Source organism: Anomaloglossus baeobatrachus, chromosome 5, assembly GCF_048569485.1.
Source record: "Anomaloglossus baeobatrachus isolate aAnoBae1 chromosome 5, aAnoBae1.hap1, whole genome shotgun sequence".
Lineage (NCBI taxonomy): Eukaryota > Metazoa > Chordata > Amphibia > Anura > Aromobatidae > Anomaloglossus > Anomaloglossus baeobatrachus.
In genome coordinates, this window is record NC_134357.1 from 361,228,001 (window position 1) to 361,249,494 (window position 21,494).

At 48.6% G+C, this 21,494-nt stretch overlaps 1 protein-coding gene across 3 annotated transcripts in view; it reads right to left on the reverse strand.

Annotated features, from left to right (window-relative positions):
• Positions 1 to 21,494, reverse strand: part of NCOA6 (nuclear receptor coactivator 6) — a 96,857-nt gene that overhangs the window by 21,107 nt on the left and 54,256 nt on the right. For all 3 annotated transcript variants that reach the window (XM_075349950.1, XM_075349948.1, XM_075349949.1), the window contains 2 exons: positions 15,099 to 15,245; positions 2,858 to 3,926 (listed from right to left, as the gene is read on the reverse strand). In XM_075349950.1, coding sequence (XP_075206065.1) covers positions 2,858 to 3,926; positions 15,099 to 15,245 — 1,216 coding nt within the window. The remainder of the gene's footprint in view (positions 1 to 2,857; positions 3,927 to 15,098; positions 15,246 to 21,494) is intronic.

Consider the following 21,494-nt stretch of genomic DNA (forward strand, 5'->3'; position numbering starts at 1 on the left):
TCCCCCATAGATTCATCTCGCTGGGATCCTGACCATTGAGATGAATGTGAAGGTCCCTCATAGCGAGCCCGCTTAGGCTGCCCGGGGCCATCGTCCGAGTCAGAGTCTTCACCCTGAGGTGTATGTGCCCGTCCCGGAGCTTGGAGGTAATTCAGCTGAGGGGGACCAGGGGGCAATGATTGCACAGTGTCCGTGGCCTGAAGTACAGGCCTAGCTCGCAATGTGTCAAGAATTTGTGACATAGTGAGAGACATTCTGTCAGCAAAAGCTGCAAACTCAGTTCCTGTCACCTGGACAGCATTCACAGGTGGTACACCCTGGGTCACGTCCAGCAGGTCCCGACTGTGCAAGCGCCGCAGGGGCCGAGCACTGCACACAATGGGGGTCAGTGGAGCCTGCCGGTAGAAAAGTCCCACATGCGGTGCAGGAAGCATATAATGTCTGTGCCTTGGCACCCTTGCGTTTTATGGACGACATGCTGTTGGCTCTCTGCAATGTGAGAGAGTCTATAGCCAAAAGGGCGACCAGCGCTATGCAGTACAAAGTATTTGCAGGAACAAAATACTAATAATACTACTGGCACAAGAGGGGTGAGCCCTGAGGGCTGCTTACCGCCCGCTGAATAGCGGGTAAGAGGCGCAGAATTCCTTGTCTGGGTCTCCCCGGCTCCCCTCTGCAGCTCAGCGTGTCAGCAGGAATGGCTGCCGGCGTCTGTGGAGAGGGGCGGTCCGTGGGAGTTCCTAAACAAAAGTGCGGGAAACAGTGTCCCCTCTGTGCCTACTGTGAGGGCTGGAGTATGTAAAAACGACTCCAGCCCTCAGCGCTGATGCACTGACCAGCGTCCCGCCCCTCTCCTGACTGGCAGGTCTGGGGGCGGGAACGAACGGAAGCAGGCCGCAAAAGCCGGGGACTCGAGTTATCAGCGCGGCCGCCGTAAAAGCGCGGCCCGCGCTGAAGTCCCCGGCGCACCACAAGTGCCAGCCGCGCCGCAGTCCCAGCGGCCGGCGCGACCGTGTCCCAATAGTGTGCCTGCTTCAGCGAAGCTGAATGAGGCCATGGCACAAGCGCCGCAGCGCTGATGTCCCCCGGCGCACTACAACACCCAGCATGCTGCGGTGTGAGCGCCAAATGCACGGGGACACAGAGTACCTTGAGGAAGCAGGGCCATGTCCCTGATGTACTCCGCTCCATCCAGCATCTTCTCCAGGGGCTGTAGATGGAGCACGGTCTCAGTGCCTGGAGACCAGTAAATCCCACTTCACCCAGAGCCCTGTAAAAAGGGATGGGGAAGGAATCAGCATGTGGGCTCCAGCCGCCGTACCCGCAATGGGTACCTCAACCTTACAAACACCTCCGACATACAGTGGGGTGAGAAGGGAGCATGCTGGGAGCCCTGTATGGGCCCTCTTTTCTTCCATCCGACATAGTCAGCAGCTGCTGCTGACTAAAAACAATGGAGCTATGCGTGCGTGTCTGACCTCCTTCGCACAAAGCTAAAACTGAGGAATCCGTACTCCTACGGGAGGGTGTATAGCCAGAAGGGGAGGGGCCTTACACTTTTAAGTGTAGTTCTTTGTGCGGCCTCCAGAGGCAGTAGCTATACACCCACTGTCTGGGTCTCCCAATTAGGAGCGAAAAAGAAAGTAAGAATTTCAGAAGAGAAGGAATGCACTTAATCAGGAAATGTGGGCCCTTCCAGATGGCAACTGCAAAAATAAACTAAAGAATTTTTTATCTAACAATCCTGCCCTGTTCTTTTGTTAATGGGCTTATCCATCATTTGAGAAAATAGGGCAGAAAATGTTTCAAAATAAAGAATTACAATTTATTTGCCCCAGCAGTCCCTTGTGCATCATTATATGAACAGGGACCAACAAAGCTGAGATTACGTTGCGGAACATTTAAAGGGTAAGAATGCTTATTTCTCTATTTCACACCTTTCTTTACCAAAGGGCAGATTTTTCAAAATCACAGAAAACCCTTTAAAATTAGATTTGCTCTCTCCAACTTTTTCCTAACCAAGCAGTGAAGGTGGATGGTCAGTGATAAGAAGGTGGAGCTGTATAGCCAGCAGCCCCCAAGCTTAGCCAGGGAATCAGTGCAGAACATTCAGCTTGCAGATGCCAAGCAGTGGTGACCAACCTTCTTATCACTAAGCAGACAGCCCCTTTATCTTCCCTTACAAAGCAAGAAACAGCCTGGGACAGGTCACCCTTAAGGCCCCGTCACACACGAGATCGTTGCCGAGTCACAGTTTCTGTGACGCAGCAGCGATCTCGCCAGCGATCTCGTTATGTGTGACACCTATCAGCGATCAGGCCCCTGCTGTGAGATCGCTAGTCATTGCCGAATGGCCCGAACCATTTTCTTAAAAGGCTATGTCCTGCTGGGCAGGACGCATCGCTGTGTTTGACACCTACCAACAACCTCCTAACACAGTCCCAACGCCCGCCGAGATCGTTATACAGGTCGCTGATCATTACTGCGTCGTTGGTAAGATCTGACTGTGTGACATCTCACCAGCAACCTCCCAGCGACTTACCAGCGATCCTCATCAGGTAGTATCATTGTCGGGATCGCTGGTAAGTCGTTGTGTGTGACTGGGCCTTTAGAGCTGTTGAGAAGCCTTAGGTCAGGGTCTTTATTTCATATTGTCTGAGCCTCTTCACTGAGAAAAGTTCAACTCACTTCATGGCAGATGGGCCTCTGGATGCATATGACCTGTGACCCCACATATTGAAGTACATACAGTATGTTCATGATTTTCTGACTCTTCAACTTTATTCACTTAAGGTAAATATTCACTAAGGGTCGTAACGGACATGAAATATGGGTCCCATTCTCATTTTCTACCTACCTCATATGTTCCTCCCCTTGCTGATTCTTTTTCTTCCTTGGTGGCTTCTTCTTTTTAGGCTTGGCAGGATTGCTATTCTGTTTGTTATTCATACCAAAGTGTCCAGCGGATATGTCACTCTGGAGAAGATTCACCAGGAGAGGGCTGGTCAGTGTGACATCTTTATTAACAGGGAAACCTGGGTTTTGACCACAGGAAAGCTGATTTCCATTCCCTCCCTGACCAAATGCAAAAGGTAAACCATGGCCTGCAAAGTGTTGTCCAGGGCCTCCATTCCCTGGCATGTTTTGCAAGTGCTGCTGGTGTTGTGCCAGGTTTCCTTGTTGCTGCATGGAAATGTCATTTAACATAGCACCCAAATCACTGCCAGACTGAGCTGTTACGTCAGCATGGGCTTGTTGGAGATGCTGACCAGGTCCAGTTTGTCGGATGACCTGACCCTGCATATTAACACCCTGTGGAGGATTACCACCTGCTGTGCCCTGTTGGGAAACCGTCTGCCCTTGGAACTGTAACATGTTGTTGGTCAGACCAGGCGTTTGTCCCCTTATGATCTGACTAGGTCCCGCCATCACACCTGCTAGGTTTTGGTTACTAAATCCCTGCTTATTGCCTTGCATAATCTGTTCCATGACAGGATTCTGCTGCATTACGGTTTGACCTTGGGACACCATCATCTGACTGTGAGGGGGAATCATTTGCTTAGGAGGTGTCATTCTCTGTGTCGCTTGACCCAAACTTTGCGAAGCTCCCAACATCTGTCCCTGTGACATAAGCTGATTTCTTGAAAGTACCAGCTGTCCCTGTGTATTCAATGGGGCTTGTCCTTGAAGGTTCACCATTTGACCTTGAGAGGATATTATCTGCTGATGCATGCCAAGAATCTGAGATTGTGGTCCTTGCTGGGGTTGACCATGCAGGCCACCAATATTCACTTGGCTCACCCCACCTCCACTTGGCTGCTGGGCATTCAGGTTGGTATGAAGTCCTATCAGATTGGTTTGCATCAGATTAGGAGCTCCATGGGATCCTTGCATCTGACTGTGTGAAGCTCCATTTGTTTGGCCACCTACAAAAGTGCACAAAATCAGTAACCACAATCAGACTTTATATCCCTATATTCATATCTAATGTAATACTGTAAAGGCAGGAAAATATTTTGTTCTTGCATTTTTTTTCTCCCCTCCTTTCAAGAGCCATAACTTTATTTTTCTGTCAACATAGTCATAAGGCTTGTTTTTTGAGGAACAAGCTTTAGATTTGAATGACACCATTTGTTTTATCATGTAATGTACTGTAAAGTGGAAAAAATAATTACAAGTGCAGTGAAATGATGGGAAAAAAATAAATAAATTCTTTTTGGGTTTAAATGGACTGTCAACATGATTCTGACAGGTAATATGATATTAGTCATACCAAACTTTTTTAATATGGTCAAAATGGCAAAAAAAAATGAGGTTTGTGTCGGCATTGTTCAGTTAATGGAGCTGCGTGATGGCTTGTTCTTTGTGAAATTATACTTTGGAGTACATACAAAACTATGACTGCCTTTCAACCAAAAATCAGTACATTTGGCATTTTATTTTTTTTTTTATCTCTACTTATTGACCTAATAGGATATGTGATTGTTCTAACAGCTGGGGCAAATACCAAATCTGTTATTGCCTTTTATTTTGCTATACATAAAGTATGTATACATTATATGCACAATATATAGTGCATATAATATATACATACTGTATGTATAGCAAAAATAAAAAATTACACTGGACTAAAACAATGAAGGTTGGTAACACTCACACTTCAAATAAGGGAAAGGTTGCACTTATTAGAAAAGCCCAAATATACAATGTTTCAGCTCTGGCAATGAGTATTTTCAAGTTCTATCTGAAAAATGGCTCACTATTTGGAGAAAAAAGAAAAAAAAAAAAAAGAACCGAAGAACCTCACTTAACCCCTTCACGACCCTTGACGGATCTATCCGTCATGGAGAGTGTGATGTTAAGCCCCGCCGGTTGCGGCGATCGGCGCACATATCAGCTGTTTTCAACAGCTGACATGTGTGCCTGCATGTTACGAGTGGTATCGCTTCCACTCGCAACATTTAACCCCTTACATCTCGCTGCCAAAGTCTAGCAGCGAGATCTATATGCGCGCGGCCATGATTTTCACTTACCGCCGCCACCACCAGAAGTCACGTGAGTGATCACGTGACTTTCGGTGGTTGCCATGGTAGCACAGGGTCATGTGATGAGGCCTGTAGCTATGACGAGTCACTTTCGTTTTCACTCGGCCCAGAGCCGAATGAATCAGGAAGTTATCATATCTGCTGTTTACAGCTGTATAGATGTGATCAGCAGATAGATCAGAGCGATCGGATTGCTGATCGCTATAGCCCCCTAGGGGGACTAGAAAATAAAAAAAAAAAAAGTAAAAAAAGTTTTAAAAAATAATAATAAAAAAAACAAAAAAAAAACCTAAAAAGTTAAAATCACCCCCCCTTTCACCCCATTGAAAATTAAAGGGTTAAAAAATAAATAAATATACACATATTTGGTATCGCCGCGTTCAGAAATGCCCGATCTATCAAAATATAAAATCAATTAATCTGATTGGTAAACGGCGTAGTAACAAAAAAATTCCAATCGCCAAAATTACGTTTTTTTTGGTCGCCGCACGTTTTACGCAAAATGCAATAAAAGGTGATCAAAACGTAGCATCTGCGCAAAAATGGTACCATTAGAAACGTCAGCTCGAGACGCAAAAAATAAGTTGTCACTGAACCATAGATCCCAAAAAATGAGACCACTACGCGTTTCGGAAAATGGCGCAAAACGTACGCCACTTTTATTGGACAAGCTTGTAAATTTTTTTTAACCCCTTAGATAAAAGTAAACCTACACATGTTTGGTGTCTACAAACTCGCACCGATCTCAGGCATCATACCCACACATCAGTTTTACCATATAGTGAACACAGTGAATAAAACATCCCAAAAACTATTGTGCGATAACACTTTTTTTCAAGTTTTTCCACACTTGGAATTTTTTTGCTGTTTTCCAGTACACTATATGGTAAAACCTATGGTTTCATTTAAAAGTACAACTCGTCCCGCAAAAAAACAAGCCCTCATATGGCAAGATTGACGGAAAAATAAAAAAGTTACGGCTCTCGGAAGAAGGGGAGCAAAAAACAAAAACGCAAAAACAGAAAGTGCCCGGGGGCTGAAGGGGTTAAAAAAGGCTCAATGCCAAAAAGTTATGGACATGGGCCTGCAATTAACACAACTTTTCATTGTTATTTTTTAAATGGGAGTGTCACCACTCTTGAGATATATATAGATAGAGATTATATATATATATATATATATATATATATATATATATATATATATATATATATATACACACACAGAGAGAGAAGAGATTATATAATATATATATATATATATATATATATATATATATATATATATATATATATATATATATATATAAAATGTATATATATATAAAATGTATATATATATATATATATATATATATATATATATATATATATATATAATATATTTATGTATTATATTATATTATATATACATTTTATATATATATACACATTTTATATATATATATACACATTTTATATATATATATACACATTTTATATATATATACACATTTTATATATATATACATTTTATATATATATATATATATATATATATATATATATATATATATATATATATCGGGTATTCTAGAATTTACGTATTGTGTAGTTAATGTATGATTTTTGTTTGTGGGGTGTGGGGTGTGTTGTGCAGTGCGTGTGTGTGTGTGTTTTGGGGGGAGGTGTGCACCCCCCATCGTGCTCCATCCCCCATGCTGCGCACCCCCCATCGTGCTCCATCCCCCATGCTGCGCACCCCCCATCGTGCTCCATCCCCCATGCTGCGCACCCCCCATCGTGCTCCATCCCCCATGCTGCGCACCCCCCATCGTGCTCCATCCCCCATGCTGCGCACCCCCCATCGTGCTCCATCCCCCATGCTGCGCACCCCCCATCGTGCTCCATCCCCCATGCTGCGCACTCCCCATTGTGCTCCATCCCCCATGCTGCGCACCCCCCATCGTGCTCCATCCCCCATGCTGCGCACCACATATCGTGCTCCATCCCCCATGCTGCGCACTTCCCATTGTGCTCCATCCCCCATGCTGCGCACCCCCCATCGTGCTCCATCCCCCATGCTGCGCACCCCATATCGTGCTCCATCCTCCCCATTGTGCTCCATCCCCCATGCTGCGCACTCCCCATTGTGCTCCATACCCCATGCTGCGCACTCCCCATCGTGCTCCATCCCCCATGCTGCGCATTCCCCATCGTGCTCTATCCCCCATGCTGCGCACTCCCCATCGTGCTCCATCCCCCATGCTGCGCACTCCCCATCGTGCTCTATCCCCCATGCTGCGCACTCCCCATCGTGCTCCATCCCCCATGCTGCGCACTCCCCATCGTGCTCCATCCCCCATGCTGCGCACTCCCCATCGTGCTCCATCCCCCATGCTGCGCACTCCCCATCGTGCTCCATCCCCCATGCTGCGCACTCCCCATCGTGCTCCATCCCCCATGCTGCGCACTCCCCATCGTGCTCCATCCCCCATGCTGCGCACTCCCCATCGTGCTCCATCCCCCATGCTGCGCACTCCCCATCGTGCTCCATCCCCCATGCTGCGCACTCCCCATCGTGCTCCATCCCCCATGCTGCGCACTCCCCATCGTGCTCCATCCCCCATGCTGTGCACCCCCCATCATGCTCCATCCCCCATGCTGCGCACTCCCCATCGTGCTCCATCCCCCATGCTGCGCACTCCCCATCGTGCTCCATCCCCCATGCTGCGCACTCCCCATCGTGCTCCACAGTCACACATCAGACAGTATACACGCACACATCTGATCGCATACACTCACACACACACCCCACTTCTCCCTGTGCCCACCGGTGGGCGGTCCCAGCACTGTGCTGCACGCCGTGCTCCTCTGCCGACACTCACACATCCGATCGCATACACGCACACACACACTGACGATATCGCACATATGTGCTCACACAATCACAACATCCGGAGATACCACATGCTTCCGGCCATGTGATCTTCCGGCAGGTCCTGGAAGGTCATTGCATGCACAGTATCGCCGCCGAGAAGCAAGCGATATCACGGGATGTTGTGAGTGTGTGGATGCGATCTGATGTGTGTGTGAGGTGTGTGTGAGGTGTGTGTGAGAGTGAGTGTGATCTGATGTGTGTGTGTGTGTGTGTGTGTGTGTGTGTGTGTGTGTGTGTGTGTGTGTGTGTTCCGCCGCTGCAGGACCTTGATGCGCTCACCTGGGAGCCGGTGTACGCTGGTAATCATGCTACAATATTATTCGATGTGTTCCATGGTTACCAGCGTACCCCGCCCCCCGCTCGCACGGGAGCCCACACCAGCGTACGCCGGCGTTCGCTGATGTGGGCTCCCGGGGGTACAGCACTCACCTGGGAGCCGGTTCGGGGAATGCGTGCGGGGGGCGGGGCCAGAGCGAGCGTGCAATGCGTGAGGGGGGCGGGGCGTGGCCGAGTTGCCAATGCGTGCAGGGGGCCGGGGTGAGAGGCCAATCCGTGCGAGGGGGCGGAGCCGAGGCGAGTGGCCAATCCGTGCGGGGCCATGGCGAGCCCAGCGGCCAATCCGCTGTTTGTCACCGTAAGGACACAATTTTGGAGCAAGACAGACAGACAGAATAAGGCAATTATATATATACTAGAAGGTGGCCCGATTCTACGCATCGGGTATTCTAGAATTTACGTATTGTGTAGTTCATGTATGATTTTTGTTATATATATATATATATAGATGTTGTTGTGTGTAGTTACCAAGTGTTTGTGTAGGGCGCTGTACATGTTCTGGGTGTTGTCTGGGTGTGGCGGGGGGTGAGAGCGGTGTTTGTGTGTTGCGTTGTTTGTGGAGCGCTGTGTGTCTGTAGCGTTGTGTGTGTGTTGCGCGGTTTGTGTGTGTGGTGTGTTTTGGGGGGAGGTATGTTTTGTGCAATGTGTGTGTTATGCGGTATGTGCGTATATTTGTGTGTGCAGCGTTGTCTGTGTGTGGGTGTCTGTGTAGGGCAGTTGTTTGTGGTTCCCAGTGTGTGTGTGTGTGTGTGTGGTGTGTTGTGCAGTGCGCGCGCGTGTGTGTGTGTGTTGGGGGGAGGTGTGCACTCCCCATCGTGCTCCATCCCCTATGCTGCGCACCCCCCATCGTGCTACATCTCCCATCCTGCGCACTCCCAAACGTGCTCCATCCGCCATGCTGCGCACTCCTAAACGTGCTCCATCCACCATGCTGCGCACTCCCAAACGTGCTCCATCCGCCATACTCCGCACTCCCCATCGTGCTCCATCCCCCATGCAGCGCACTCCCCATCGTGCTCTATCCCCTATGCTGCGCACCCCCCATCGTGCTCCATCTCCCATGCTGCGCACTCCCAAACGTGCTCCATCCGCCATGCTGCGCACTCCCAAACGTGCTCCATCCGCCATGCTGCGCACTCCCCATCGTGCTCCATCCCCCATGCTGCGCACTCCCAAACGTGCTCCATCCGCCATGCTGCGCACTCCCCATCGTGCGCCATCTCCCATGCTGCGCACTCCCAAACGTGCTCCATCCGCCATGCTGCGCACTCCCAAACGTGCTCCATCCGCCATGCTGCGCACTCCCAAACGTGCTCCATCCGCCATACTCCGCACTCCCCATCGTGCTCCATCCCCCATGCAGCGCACTCCCCATCGTGCTCCATCCCCTATGCTGCGCACCCCCCATCGTGCTCCATCTCCCATGCTGCGCACTCCCAAACGTGCTCCATCCGCCATGCTGCGCACTCCCAAACGTGGTCCATCCGCCATGCTGCGCACTCCCAAACGTGCTCCATCCGCCATGCTGCGCACTCCCAAACGTGCTCCATCCGCCATGCTGCGCACTCCCAAACGTGCTCCATCCGCCATGCTGCGCACTCCCAAACGTGCTCCATCCGCCATGCTGCGCACTCCCAAACGTGCTCCATCCGCCATGCTGCGCACTCCCAAACGTGCTCCATCCGCCATGCTGCGCACTCACAAACGTGCTCCATCCGCCATGCTGCGCACTCCCAAACGTGCTCCATCCGCCATGCTGCGCACTCCCAAACGTGCTCCATCCGCCATGCTGCGCCAGCATCAGCCTCTCTACCCACAGCATCAGCCTCTCTGCCCGCAGCATCAGCCTCTCTCCTCCCAGCATCAGCCTCTCTCCCCGCAGCATCAGCCTCTCTCCCTGCAGCATCAGCCTCTCTCCCTGCAGCATCAGCCTCTCTGTCCCCGCAGCATCAGCCTCTCTGTCCCCGCAGCATCAGCCTCTCTGTCCCCGCAGCATCAGCCTCTCTGTCCCCAGCATCAGCCTCTCTGTCCCCAGCATCAGCCTCTCTGTCCCCAGCATCAGCCTCTCTGTCCCCAGCATCAGCCTCTCTGTCCCCAGCATCAGCCTCTCTGTCCCCAGCATCAGCCTCTCTGTCCCCAGCATCAGCCTCTCTGTCCCCAGCATCAGCCTCTCTGTCCCCAGCATCAGCCTCTTTGTCCCCAGCATCAGCCTCTCTGTCCCCAGCATCAGCCTCTCTCATCCCAGCATCAGCCTCTCTCATCCCAGCATCAGCCTCTGTCCCCAGCATCAGCCTCTCTGTCCCCAGCATCAGCCTCTCTGTCCCCAGCATCAGCCTCTCTGTCCCCAGCATCAGCCTCTCTGTCCCCAGCATCAGCCTCTCTGTCCCCAGCATCAGCCTCTCTGTCCCCAGCATCAGCCTCTCTGTCCCCAGCATCAGCCTCTCTGTCCCCAGCATCAGCCTCTCCATCCCAGCCTTCCCCAGGATCAGCCTCTCTCCTCCCAGCCTCCTCCAGCACGCCATGCTCCTCTGCCGACACTCACACACCCGATCGCATACACTCACACACACCCACACACACCCGATCGCATACACTCACGCACACACACATTGACGATATTGCACATACGCGCTCATACTCACAACATCCGGAGATACCACATGCTTCTGGCCATGTGATCCTCCGACAGGTCCTGGAAGGTCACAACAGCACAGTATCAAGGCCGAGAAGCAAGCGATATCGCCGGATGCTGTGAGTGTGTGGATGCGATGCGATGTATGTGTGAGGTGTGTGTGAGAGAGAGTGTGAGCCAGTGTACACTGTTAACTATGATAACTATGTTAACTATGATACACATCGGGTAACCAAGGGACCTTAGTTACCCGATGTGTATAATGGTTAACAGCGTTCACGGGCTCCGTGAAGATCCCAGCATCGCAAGGTTATGTCTGGCGCTGCTGGGATCGTGACGGAGCCGGTGTAGAAGCAAGCGATATCCCAGGATGTTGTGAGTGTGTGGATGTGATGTGTGAGGTGTGTGTGAGAGTGAGTGTGATCTGATGTGTGTGTGTGTACTCACCTGGGAGTCGGAGCTACGTGTCAGTTGGGCAAGAGCGAGCGTGGATTGCGTGAGGGGGGCGGGGCCTGCAGAGAGCCGGGGCGAGAGGCCAATCCGTGTGGGGGGGCGGGGCCATGGCGAGCCCAGCGGCCAATCAGCTTTGTGTCACCGTAAGGACACAATTTTGGAGCATGACAGACAGACAGACAGACAGAATAAGGCAATTATATATATAGATATAGATATATATATATATATATATATTACGATACTTAATCCCCTATGAAGTTCAGTAGCAGGCACAGGCAGGGATTCGTAGGAGTTCTATCATGGCAGACATGAGTCCTCCAAGCAGGGGTCACAAGGAATAGGGGTGAGGGTGACAATTGGAAGAAGTGATGGACGTCATTAAAAGTAGTCTCATAAATGTGGCTGTTATACTGACCAGGATTTTCGAATATAAGCTAAAGCCAGTGTTATACTGGCTCTTTCAGGATGATTTATCTACATCCCATTAGTGGTCAGCTCGGATGTTTAGGCTTTCAAATCCAAAAATGTAAAGTTTAAAAAATTGGCAGCTGCTTCAGCGGCAGCTGCAAAGGAGCAGATAATATCTGGATGGGTATTCATATGGATTTCTGCTCCTCTGCCTGTTGTTCCTCCCTCTCTCTGTTCCTTCTGCTAATTTTATTATTCACTAATTTCTTCACAAAGAAGGTGTCAGAGTTGGCACCTGCGCATAGTGCTTATCTCCGGCGCCATCTTTGTGAAGATCGTGTTACCCCCTGCTATTCTATTCTTGCAGCTGAGAGAGCGGTGCATGTACCCTCATATCTTCTGCTCTCATTGTGACCACAGGAGCGCAACAGAAGTGGAGAACAGCTGATCGGAGGACGCGATTAGCTGCAGAAGAGGATATCGTCCTACCACAGCAGCAGTGGCGTCACAGGGTCAGGCGAGTCCATTGTGAACTTACCTCACCTGACCCCGTGCCGTGCGATCCGCTGCCGATGTCACTGGTTGTCGGCTTGTTCCTCCGGTCTGTTGCGTCCTCCGATCAGCTGTTTCAGGGGGCGGTCTCCACTTCTGTTGTGACCGCGTGCGCTCCCGCAGTCACAACGAGAGCAGAAGAAGCAAGGGCGCATGCGCTGCCCTCTCAGCCGCAAGAATAGAATAGCAGGGGTTAACACGATCCTCACAAAGATTGTGCCGGAGAGAAGCTTTATATGCGTTAGACGCCATCTTAGTGCAGAAATTAGTGAAAAGTAAAATTAGCATAGAGAACAGAGAGAGGGAGGAACAACAGGCAGGGGGGCAAGAATCCATATGAATACCCACCCAGATATTATCTGCTCCATTGCAGCTGCCACTCAATCAGCTGCCGATTTTTTAAACTTTACTTTTTTGGATTTGAAAGCCTAAACATCAGAGCTGACCACTAATGTTATGTAGATAATCAGCCTGATAGTGCCAGTATAGCCCTTGCTTTAGCTTATATACAAAAATCCTGGTGACTGGTTCCCTTTAAGAGGTTAAACTATTGCAAACTAAGCTAGCTCCATCGCATATTTAAGGGGTGCTTCACACACAGCGAGCTCGCTGCTGAGATCGCTGCTGAGTCACGGTTTTTGTGACGCAGCAGTGACCTCATTAGCGATCTCGCTGTGTGTGACACTGAGCAGCGATCTGGCCCCTGCTGTGAGATCGCTGCTCGTTACACACAGCCCTGGTTCGTTTTTTTATTGTTGCTCTCCCGCTGATAAGCACACATCGCTGTGTGTGACAGTGAGAGAGCAACAATCTGAATGTGCAGGGAGCAGGAGCCGGCGTCTGACAGCCTGGGGTAAGCTGTAACCAAGGTAAACATCGGGTAACCAAGGTGGTTACCCGATATTTACCTTCGTTACCAGCATCTGCAGCTCTCACGCTGCCAGTGCCGGCTCCCTGCTCCCTGCACACAAGCCGGCAGGACACATCGGGTAAATAAGCAAAGGTTTGCTTATTAAGCCGATGTGTGCTGTGGCTACGAGTGCAGGGAGCCAGCGCTAAGCGGTGTGCACTGGTAACTAAGGTAAACATCGGGTAACCATACCCGATGTTTACCTTAGTTACCAGTGTCCGCAGCTTCCAGACGCCAGCTCCGTGCAAGCGCAGCGTCGCTTCCACATCGCTGCTGGCTGGGGGCTGGTCACTGGTGAGATCTGCCTGTTTGACAGCTCACCAGCGACCGTGTAGCGATGCAGCAGCGATCCTGACCAGGTCAGATCGCTGGTGGGATCGCTGCTGCATCGCTAAAGTGTGACGGTACCCTAACAGTAAAGCACCATTTATCTTAGCTTAAGGTCAATTTACAGTGCAAGGTCATGAACAAGTGTTCCTAGGAATGCCCTTTTCATGGAGCAGCAAAATAAACAGGCTGCTGATCACTTGACAAACTAGCAAAATACTAGTTAGGTGAAATCTTTTTGTTTGTGCAAAAGATAATCGTTTTCAGCAGCACATTGTCTTGTCAAATTGCACTTGCACAGCCTATGTGCACTGAGTGATCCATTGCTGATCATTTAGTGCACATCTAAAGCCGGGTCTGCGGTGTAAACAGGCTATGAAATAACTGATGAATAAATATTTAATGGTCAGCAGTTACACTTTACGATGCACGAACGTTCCCTCATTTCTTTACAACTGACAGCTAGGATTGCTGGAACTGAATGATTATTTTTTATTTCCTTCTTAGGCTATGTGCCCACGGGGACAGTGTCCTGCGGTTATATCCGCAAGACATTCCGCAGGTGCTCCCAGAAATCTGCAACAGAACTTTCTGTTTCAATACTGCGGATTTACAGCGGAATGTCGTGCGGATATGGTGCGGACATTCTGCATTGAGGATACAGTACCATGACTTCGGCACTGCATCCTCAATGCAGAACAAGTGCTGCAGTGATCGGGGTGCTCATACTCCCCTCCATCATGCAGCACCTCGCTCTCCGGCGGCCGGGTCACTGTCAGCGTCTGGTGCACTGTGCTGGAGGTGGGCGGGCCTGAACTAGCTTCGGCTGTCACATGACCGGAGCTCGTGCAGGCCCCGCCCACCTCTTCCTTCCTGTACCTGGCTGGATCCACCGCGCTGCTGTACACCGGATGGAGAAAGTGACACGGGTGTCTATCAAGGCAGGTAAGTATATGGGACCCTGCGGAGAAATCCGCAACAATAATTGACATGCTGCAGATTTTTCCGCACGAAAATCCGCACGATTTCCGCTGCGGAAAAATCCTAAGTGTGGGCACAGCATTTCCCAAATGCCATAGAAATGGCTGGGGAGTAGCTGTGCTGCAGATTTTTGGAAAATCCGCGGCTTTTCCGCAAGAAATCTGCGGCAAAATCCGCGCATTTTCCGCAGCGTGGGCACATAGCCTCAATGTTTTAACTTTGGGCTGAAGAATGTCTACTGGAATGGGGTATACCGATCTTTTGCTCCTAATGCAGACTGGGCAAGGGGGAGGCTCCTGCTGCAGACACTGATCCAACAGCTAGACACAGAAAATAGAAGAAGAGAAGGGGGACTTGGCTGATATCCTGGGCCATACAGTGAAGACGGCTTTATAGACTTCTCAGTCGTTATTGAAATTTGAGTTCAAATAGAATGAAGAGGAGACAAAAATCTTACAGGAGCAATTGCAGGGATACAATTATATTTCTATATGTAGAGTTCCAATAAGTGTGTAATCAGGATGACACATACCTGTTGCTTGCCCAGCAGTGTTTGCCTGTGGCTGTGACACACCACTGTTGGCCGGTGATCCAGCAGCGCTGGGCGGAGTCTGGCCTTGTAGAAAATTTGCATTTGCTTGTCCTGCTGTAAAACCTGGTGGAAGCCGTTTGGGAACTCCTAGGAGCATGAAAAAGGAGCAATTAAAAGACGACAATAAGAATAAAGTTATTTAAAAATTAAAGTTTTAGATAATGATTTTCAAAGCAGCGAATATCTAACAAAAAATAAAAAAAAATGTATATCTATCAATCTATAGACACAGATATATATATATAATATTATAGAGGGAGAGATAGATATAGATATATATCTATATCTATCTCTCCCTCTATAATATTTTATATATATAATATTATATTATATATATATATAAAAGTTAAATTACATATATACATACATACACAATATATTTAATATATATATATATATATATATATATATATATATATATATATAATCTCCCTATCTATACACACACACACACATATTCTATGCACATTTATCTATCTATCCGCACACACGAAGTTCTGGCAAAAATTAAGAGACCATTGCACAGTTTTAGAAAAATTAGCTTCTCTACATAATTGACAGCCATTCCATTCCAGTGTCAGCTGAATTCCAACCAGACCAAATCTTATTTAACGAGGGTAAGTGTAAAAAAACACTGCTGTGGTCTTGACAATCCTCTTGCAATAGGACAAGCTGGATTGCAAAACAAGTGCTAGTAATATCCCAAACGTAATAGGAATGAAAAAGTAACTTTCAACCATGCCAAAGGAGTTGAAAAGAAAAGTCTTGAGTGAGGAAAAGGGGGGCTCAATTTTGGCTTTACTAGCAGAGGGATATAGTGAGCGTCCTGTTGCCTCCATCCTTAAAATGTCTAAGACGGCAGGCCATAACAAGAAGGTCAAGCAGCAGACATTGGGGACAACAAAGCTACAGATCGTCAGAGGGCGAAAGAGACTCTCCACTGACCGGGTTGACAGTCATCTCATTCGAATGTCACTCAGCAACTGAAGGATGACATCAAGTGACCTTCAAAAGGAACGGCAAATGGCAGCTGGGGTGAAGTGCACGGCAAGAACAGTTTATAACAGAGACAGGGCTCGTCATATAAAGCTAGAAAAAAGCCTTTCATTAACTAGAAGCAAAGGAGAGACAGGCTGAAGTTTGCCAAAGACCATAAGGATTGGACCATAAAGGACTGGAGTAAGGTAATCTTCTCTGATGAGTCTAATTTTCAGCTTTGTCCAACATCTGGTCGTCTAATGATTAGACGGAGACCTGGAGAGGTGTACAAACCACGATGTCTTGGACCCACTGTGAAATTTAGTGGAGGAACGGTGATGATCTGGGGATGCTTCAGCAAGGCTGCAATTGGGCAGATTAATCTTTGCAAAGGATGTATGACTCAAGCCGCATACAAGGTTAACCTGAAAAACTGTTGCTTCCTTCTGCTCAGGCAATGTTCCCCAACTATGAGGTTTGTTTTTTTCCAGCAGGACAATGCGCCATGCTACACAATACAGCTAGGTCAATCAATGTGTGGATAAAGGACCACCACATCAAAACCCTGTCATGGCCAGCCCAATCTCCAAACCTGAAGCCCATCGAAAACCTCTGGAATGTTATCAAGAGGAAGATGGATAGTCACAAGCCGTCAAACAAAGAAGAACTGCTTACATTTTTGCACCAGGAGTGGCATAAGGTCGCCTAAAAGTGAGTGTGAAAGACTGGTGGAAAGCATGCAAACACGCATGAAAGCTGTGATTAAAAATCATGGTTACTCCACAAAATATTGATTTCTGAACTCTTCCTGAGTTAAAACATTAGTATTGTTGTTTCTAAAGGATTATGAACTTGTTTTCTTTGCATTATTTGAAGTGTCTGAAAGCAATGCATTTTTTTGTTATTTTGACCTTTTCTCATTCTCAGAAAATAAATACAAAATTTGTTGCTTGGAAATTTGGAGACATGTTGTCAGTAGTCTATGGCACAGCTTCTTGCTGATTCCTCAGCACCGAGCATGGTTCTAATGCGCATGCAGAGAAGACCGGATGCCCAATACTGCCAGGGACAGTGTTCTCTGTCTATACTCGACATCTATACTTGATATCTTCATTGGCCATGACTGTCACACTGGTCTTTGCTCTGATCCTGTTCTCACATGGATCACAGCAGAAGTCATAACAGTAATAGACACTTGAAGCTCTGCAGAGGCTGGGAACGTTGATATTTTACGCATGGGGACATCTCTTCAGGAGAAGAGTCATTAGAGGCAAGTACTATATCAGCATTCCCTGCCTCCCTGCAGTGCTTCACATGTGCATGACTGTTCTATTGTGGTCTGCTCTGATCAGCGTGAGAACAGTATGACAGTCCTGGCCAATGATCATACTGGAGAGGCAGAGAACACTGCCCCCTGGCAGCAGCTTCATGCCATAGCCTTGAACATGATCTCTCTAAGGGTATGTTCCACTTGACTCGTGTGAGTCTTGCATCGGCATCATCTGGCATGGCCGCATACTCTCCTGACAGGAGCGGGTCGGCTGCATTTATTTCTATGCAGCTCAGGTGCTCGTGTCTGGAGAGTGTGCGGCCATGCCGGATGATACCGAGTCACACACAAGTGGAACTCCGGCCAATACAGCAAGAGCACACTGGTCGGGGAAGATGGATCAATGAAGTGTTGTAGAGACTAAAAGAATGGAGGCAGCTGTCAACGTCTTTCAACAGAAAGACAAATTTGCATACCATGTGGGCGATCCTTGCTTGGTATGTAAATGCCTTTAACTAGCAATCTATTATTAAGAAAAGTTTATTTTTATGTGTAACATTGTAAAACAATAAAAAGATTGTGAATGTGTAGGGTGATCTTTCCTGCTAGGTACTCTAAAATAAATTCACTGTAATGGACCATCATTTCAATTGAATTGGTTATTATTATAGCGGTTGCCAGTTTTCATTATTCATACTGTTGAAAAAACAAAAAAAGACAACAACATAAAAACACTGAGTATGTTGAAGCTCCTGCTACTCCAGCGTTGCCTCAGCGTCGCCTCCCTGCTGCCCCAGCGTTGCCGCCCCACTGCCCCAGCGTCGCCTCAGCGTTGCCGCCCCGCTGCCCCAGCATCGCCTCAGCGTTGCCGCCCCGCTGCCCCAGCGTCGCCTCAGCGTTGCCACCCCGCTGCCCTAGCGTCACCGCCCCGCTGCCCCAGCGTCGCCTCCCTGCTGCCCCAGCGTTGCCGTCCCAGCGTCGCCTCAGCGTTGCCGCCCCACTGCCCCAGCGTCACCTCAGCGTTGCCGCCCCGCTGCCCCAGCGTCACAGCCCCGCTGCCCCAGCATCGCCTCCCTGCTGCCCCAGCGTTGCCGTCCCAGCGTTGCCTCAGCGTCGCCGCCCCGCTGACCCAGCGTCACCGCCCCGCTGCCCCAGCGTCACCGCCCTGCTGCCCCAGCGTCGCCTCCCCGCTGCCCCAGCGTTGCCGTCCCAACGTCGCCTCAGCGTTGCCGCCCCGCTGTCCCAGCGTCGCCTCAGCGTTGCCGCCCCGCTGCCCCAGCAGGGAGGTAAACAGGATTGAAGCTGTAACATCTTGTCTACCACAGTAGCCAATTATTTCAGTCATGCCAAGGTATGTGGCACAAGACCAAAGGTAACAACAGAGAGATCACACCAGAGCAGCAGTAGCTTCAACAGATAGGTAATGCTTAGTTTATTAATTACAAGCCTTAGTAATGTGCATTTAAAAATGGAGAATACGGTCCCAACAAGTGGGCTAACATACACTACTCACAAAAAGTTAGGAAGTTAGGGATATTTGGTTGCGAGTGAAATTTCAAGTTGATCCTAAAACTCTAACCTTTTCAGGTACTTAAAAGTATTTTCCCACTAACGTTTGTTTTAAAGTTGATTTTAATCAATAGATCTTAGAAAAATAATAATTTATACAATTGGATCTATTACAAAAATGTTCCTGTGCTGAGATAATCTTATATATCTGTCCCTGCTGTGAACTGTGTAATGGTTGTGTCTGACTGTACACGGAACACAGTCTGATCATATCACATCTCTTGGGCCCCTGGAGGGGGGCTGTGTGAACATTGACCGGAGTCAGTGTGTGGATGCGCCAAGGTCTAGTGAAGGAACCATCAGAGGAAAGAAGACCGCCTTGGGGCAATGGTGTGGCCTGAGGTGGGGGCACACAGTGGTGAAAATGGACAGAGAGAGGTAATGCTGTAATAGTTAGTATGCACACGGGTAAGTCTATAATATGATGTAATATGATGCATAGTGTGGGATTAGGTTGGCTGGAAAAAAAAGCCTTATGTTCCGTGTATATGGACTGTGTGGAGTCTGTGTCACAGCCATACAACACTATAATGCCCAGGGCCTTAAATGTGATAGTAGCCAAACCTAAAAAAAAAAAAAAAAAACCAAACTATATAAGGCTAAGTTCACATTTCTGTTGTTTTGTATCAGTCACATGCGTCGCTTGACGCATGTGACTGATGCGCTGTTCAACGGATGACAAAGAACAGAATTCTTTATCGGATTCCGTTGTGTGCGGGGGGGGGGGGGGGGGGGGAGCCGAGCGGGGCCGTGGCACTGAGGACGTCAGTGCCGCAGGGACTGCAGGACAGGTGAGTGTGTGTGTGTGTGTGAGTGTGAGTGAGTGTGTGAGAGTGTGTGTATACACATGCTGAATGCGGGAGGGGGCGGAGCTGAGCGGGGGGAGGGGCCAGGCGAGGGTGTCAGTGGCAGTGCTTGTCTGCATGGCTGGGGACAGGTGTGTGTGTGTGTGTGCGTGTGCGTACACACATGTGCGGAGTGCGGGGAAGTGTCGGCTCCCTGCACACGTAACCAGACTAAATATCGGGTAGCAAAGCACCCGATGTTTACCTTGGTTACGGGCCTACACCGCTTAGCGCTGGCTCCTTGCACCGTAACCAGGGTAAATATCGGGTAACCAACTAAAGCTGGTGACGTGTGCAGGGAGCCAGAGAGCATGCGCAGCGAAATCCGACGGATTGCGCTGCTCAAAAAAACGTTACATGCTGCGTTCCTCCCGCCCGGCGGTCAGTCGTTCCACGACTGATCAGTCGGGCGGAGGGTGCAACGCAGCATCATCAGTCACAATCTGCTGCTCATACAAGTCTATGGGAGCAACGGAATCCGCTAAACGGATTCCGTTGTTTACAAGAGCAGCGGATTGTGACTGATACATTTTAGCGGAAATGTGAACTTAGCCTAAACCTGGAATCGCTGTTATCGTAATGACCTGAGAAGTAAAGCAGCCTAATCACTTATACCTCACGGTGCTGTTGATTTGTTCATTCTGCCTCCCAAAGATCGTTGTACGGCACGGATCATATTTATCCTGCACTCTACGCTAAGAGTTTCCACCTGGGACAAGGGGCAAAGCTCTGAAAAACGTGATTCAGAAACAATTTCCAAGAAAAAATTCACTGTAGTGAGGCAGAGGGAGTCCCTTTGACCTCCTGCCTGGCCTGTGGTCCGGCGGTGTCCATCTTTTTAAGCGTCTTTTTAGGCATGCACAAAAGTGCAGTCATTAACAGTTTTGTACAATTTTGAAAACACGTACACCGCTGTATAGTGGCCAACTGAGTTAGGAGTAGCTCTGCTGCCTCATTAGCAAATTAATTTGTCGCGGGTTTCACCTGAATCACGTACAGTGCCTTGCAAAAGTATTCGGCCCCCTTGAATTTTTCAACCTTTTTCCCACATTTCAGGCTTCAAACATAAAGATAAAAATTGTAATGTTCTGGTGAAGAATCAACAACAAGTGGGACACAATTGTGAAGTTGAACGAAATGTATTGCTTATTTTAAACTTTTATAAAAAAATAAATAACTGAAAAGTGGGGCGTGCAATATTATTCGTCCCTTTTAATACTTTGTAGCGCCACCTTTTGCTGCGATTACAGCTGCAAGTCACATGGGGTATGTCTCTATCAGTTTTGCTCATCGAGAGACTGAAATTCTTGCCCATTCTTCCTTTGCAAACAGCTGGAGCTGAGTAAGGTTGGATGGAGAGCGTTTATGAACAGCAGTTTTCAGCTCTTTTCAGATTCTCGATTGGATTCAGGTCTGGACTATGACTTGGCCATTCTAACACCTGGATACGTTTATTTGTGAACCATTCCATTGTAGATTTTGCTTTATGTTTGGGATCATTGTCTTGTTGGAAGACAAATCTCCATCCCAGTCTCCGGTCTTTTGCAGACTCCAACAGGTTTTCTTCAAGAATGGTCCTGTTTTTGGCTCCATCCATCTTTCCATTAATTTTAACCATCTTCCCTGTCCCTGCTGAAGAATAGCAGACCCAAACCATGATGCTGCCACCACCAT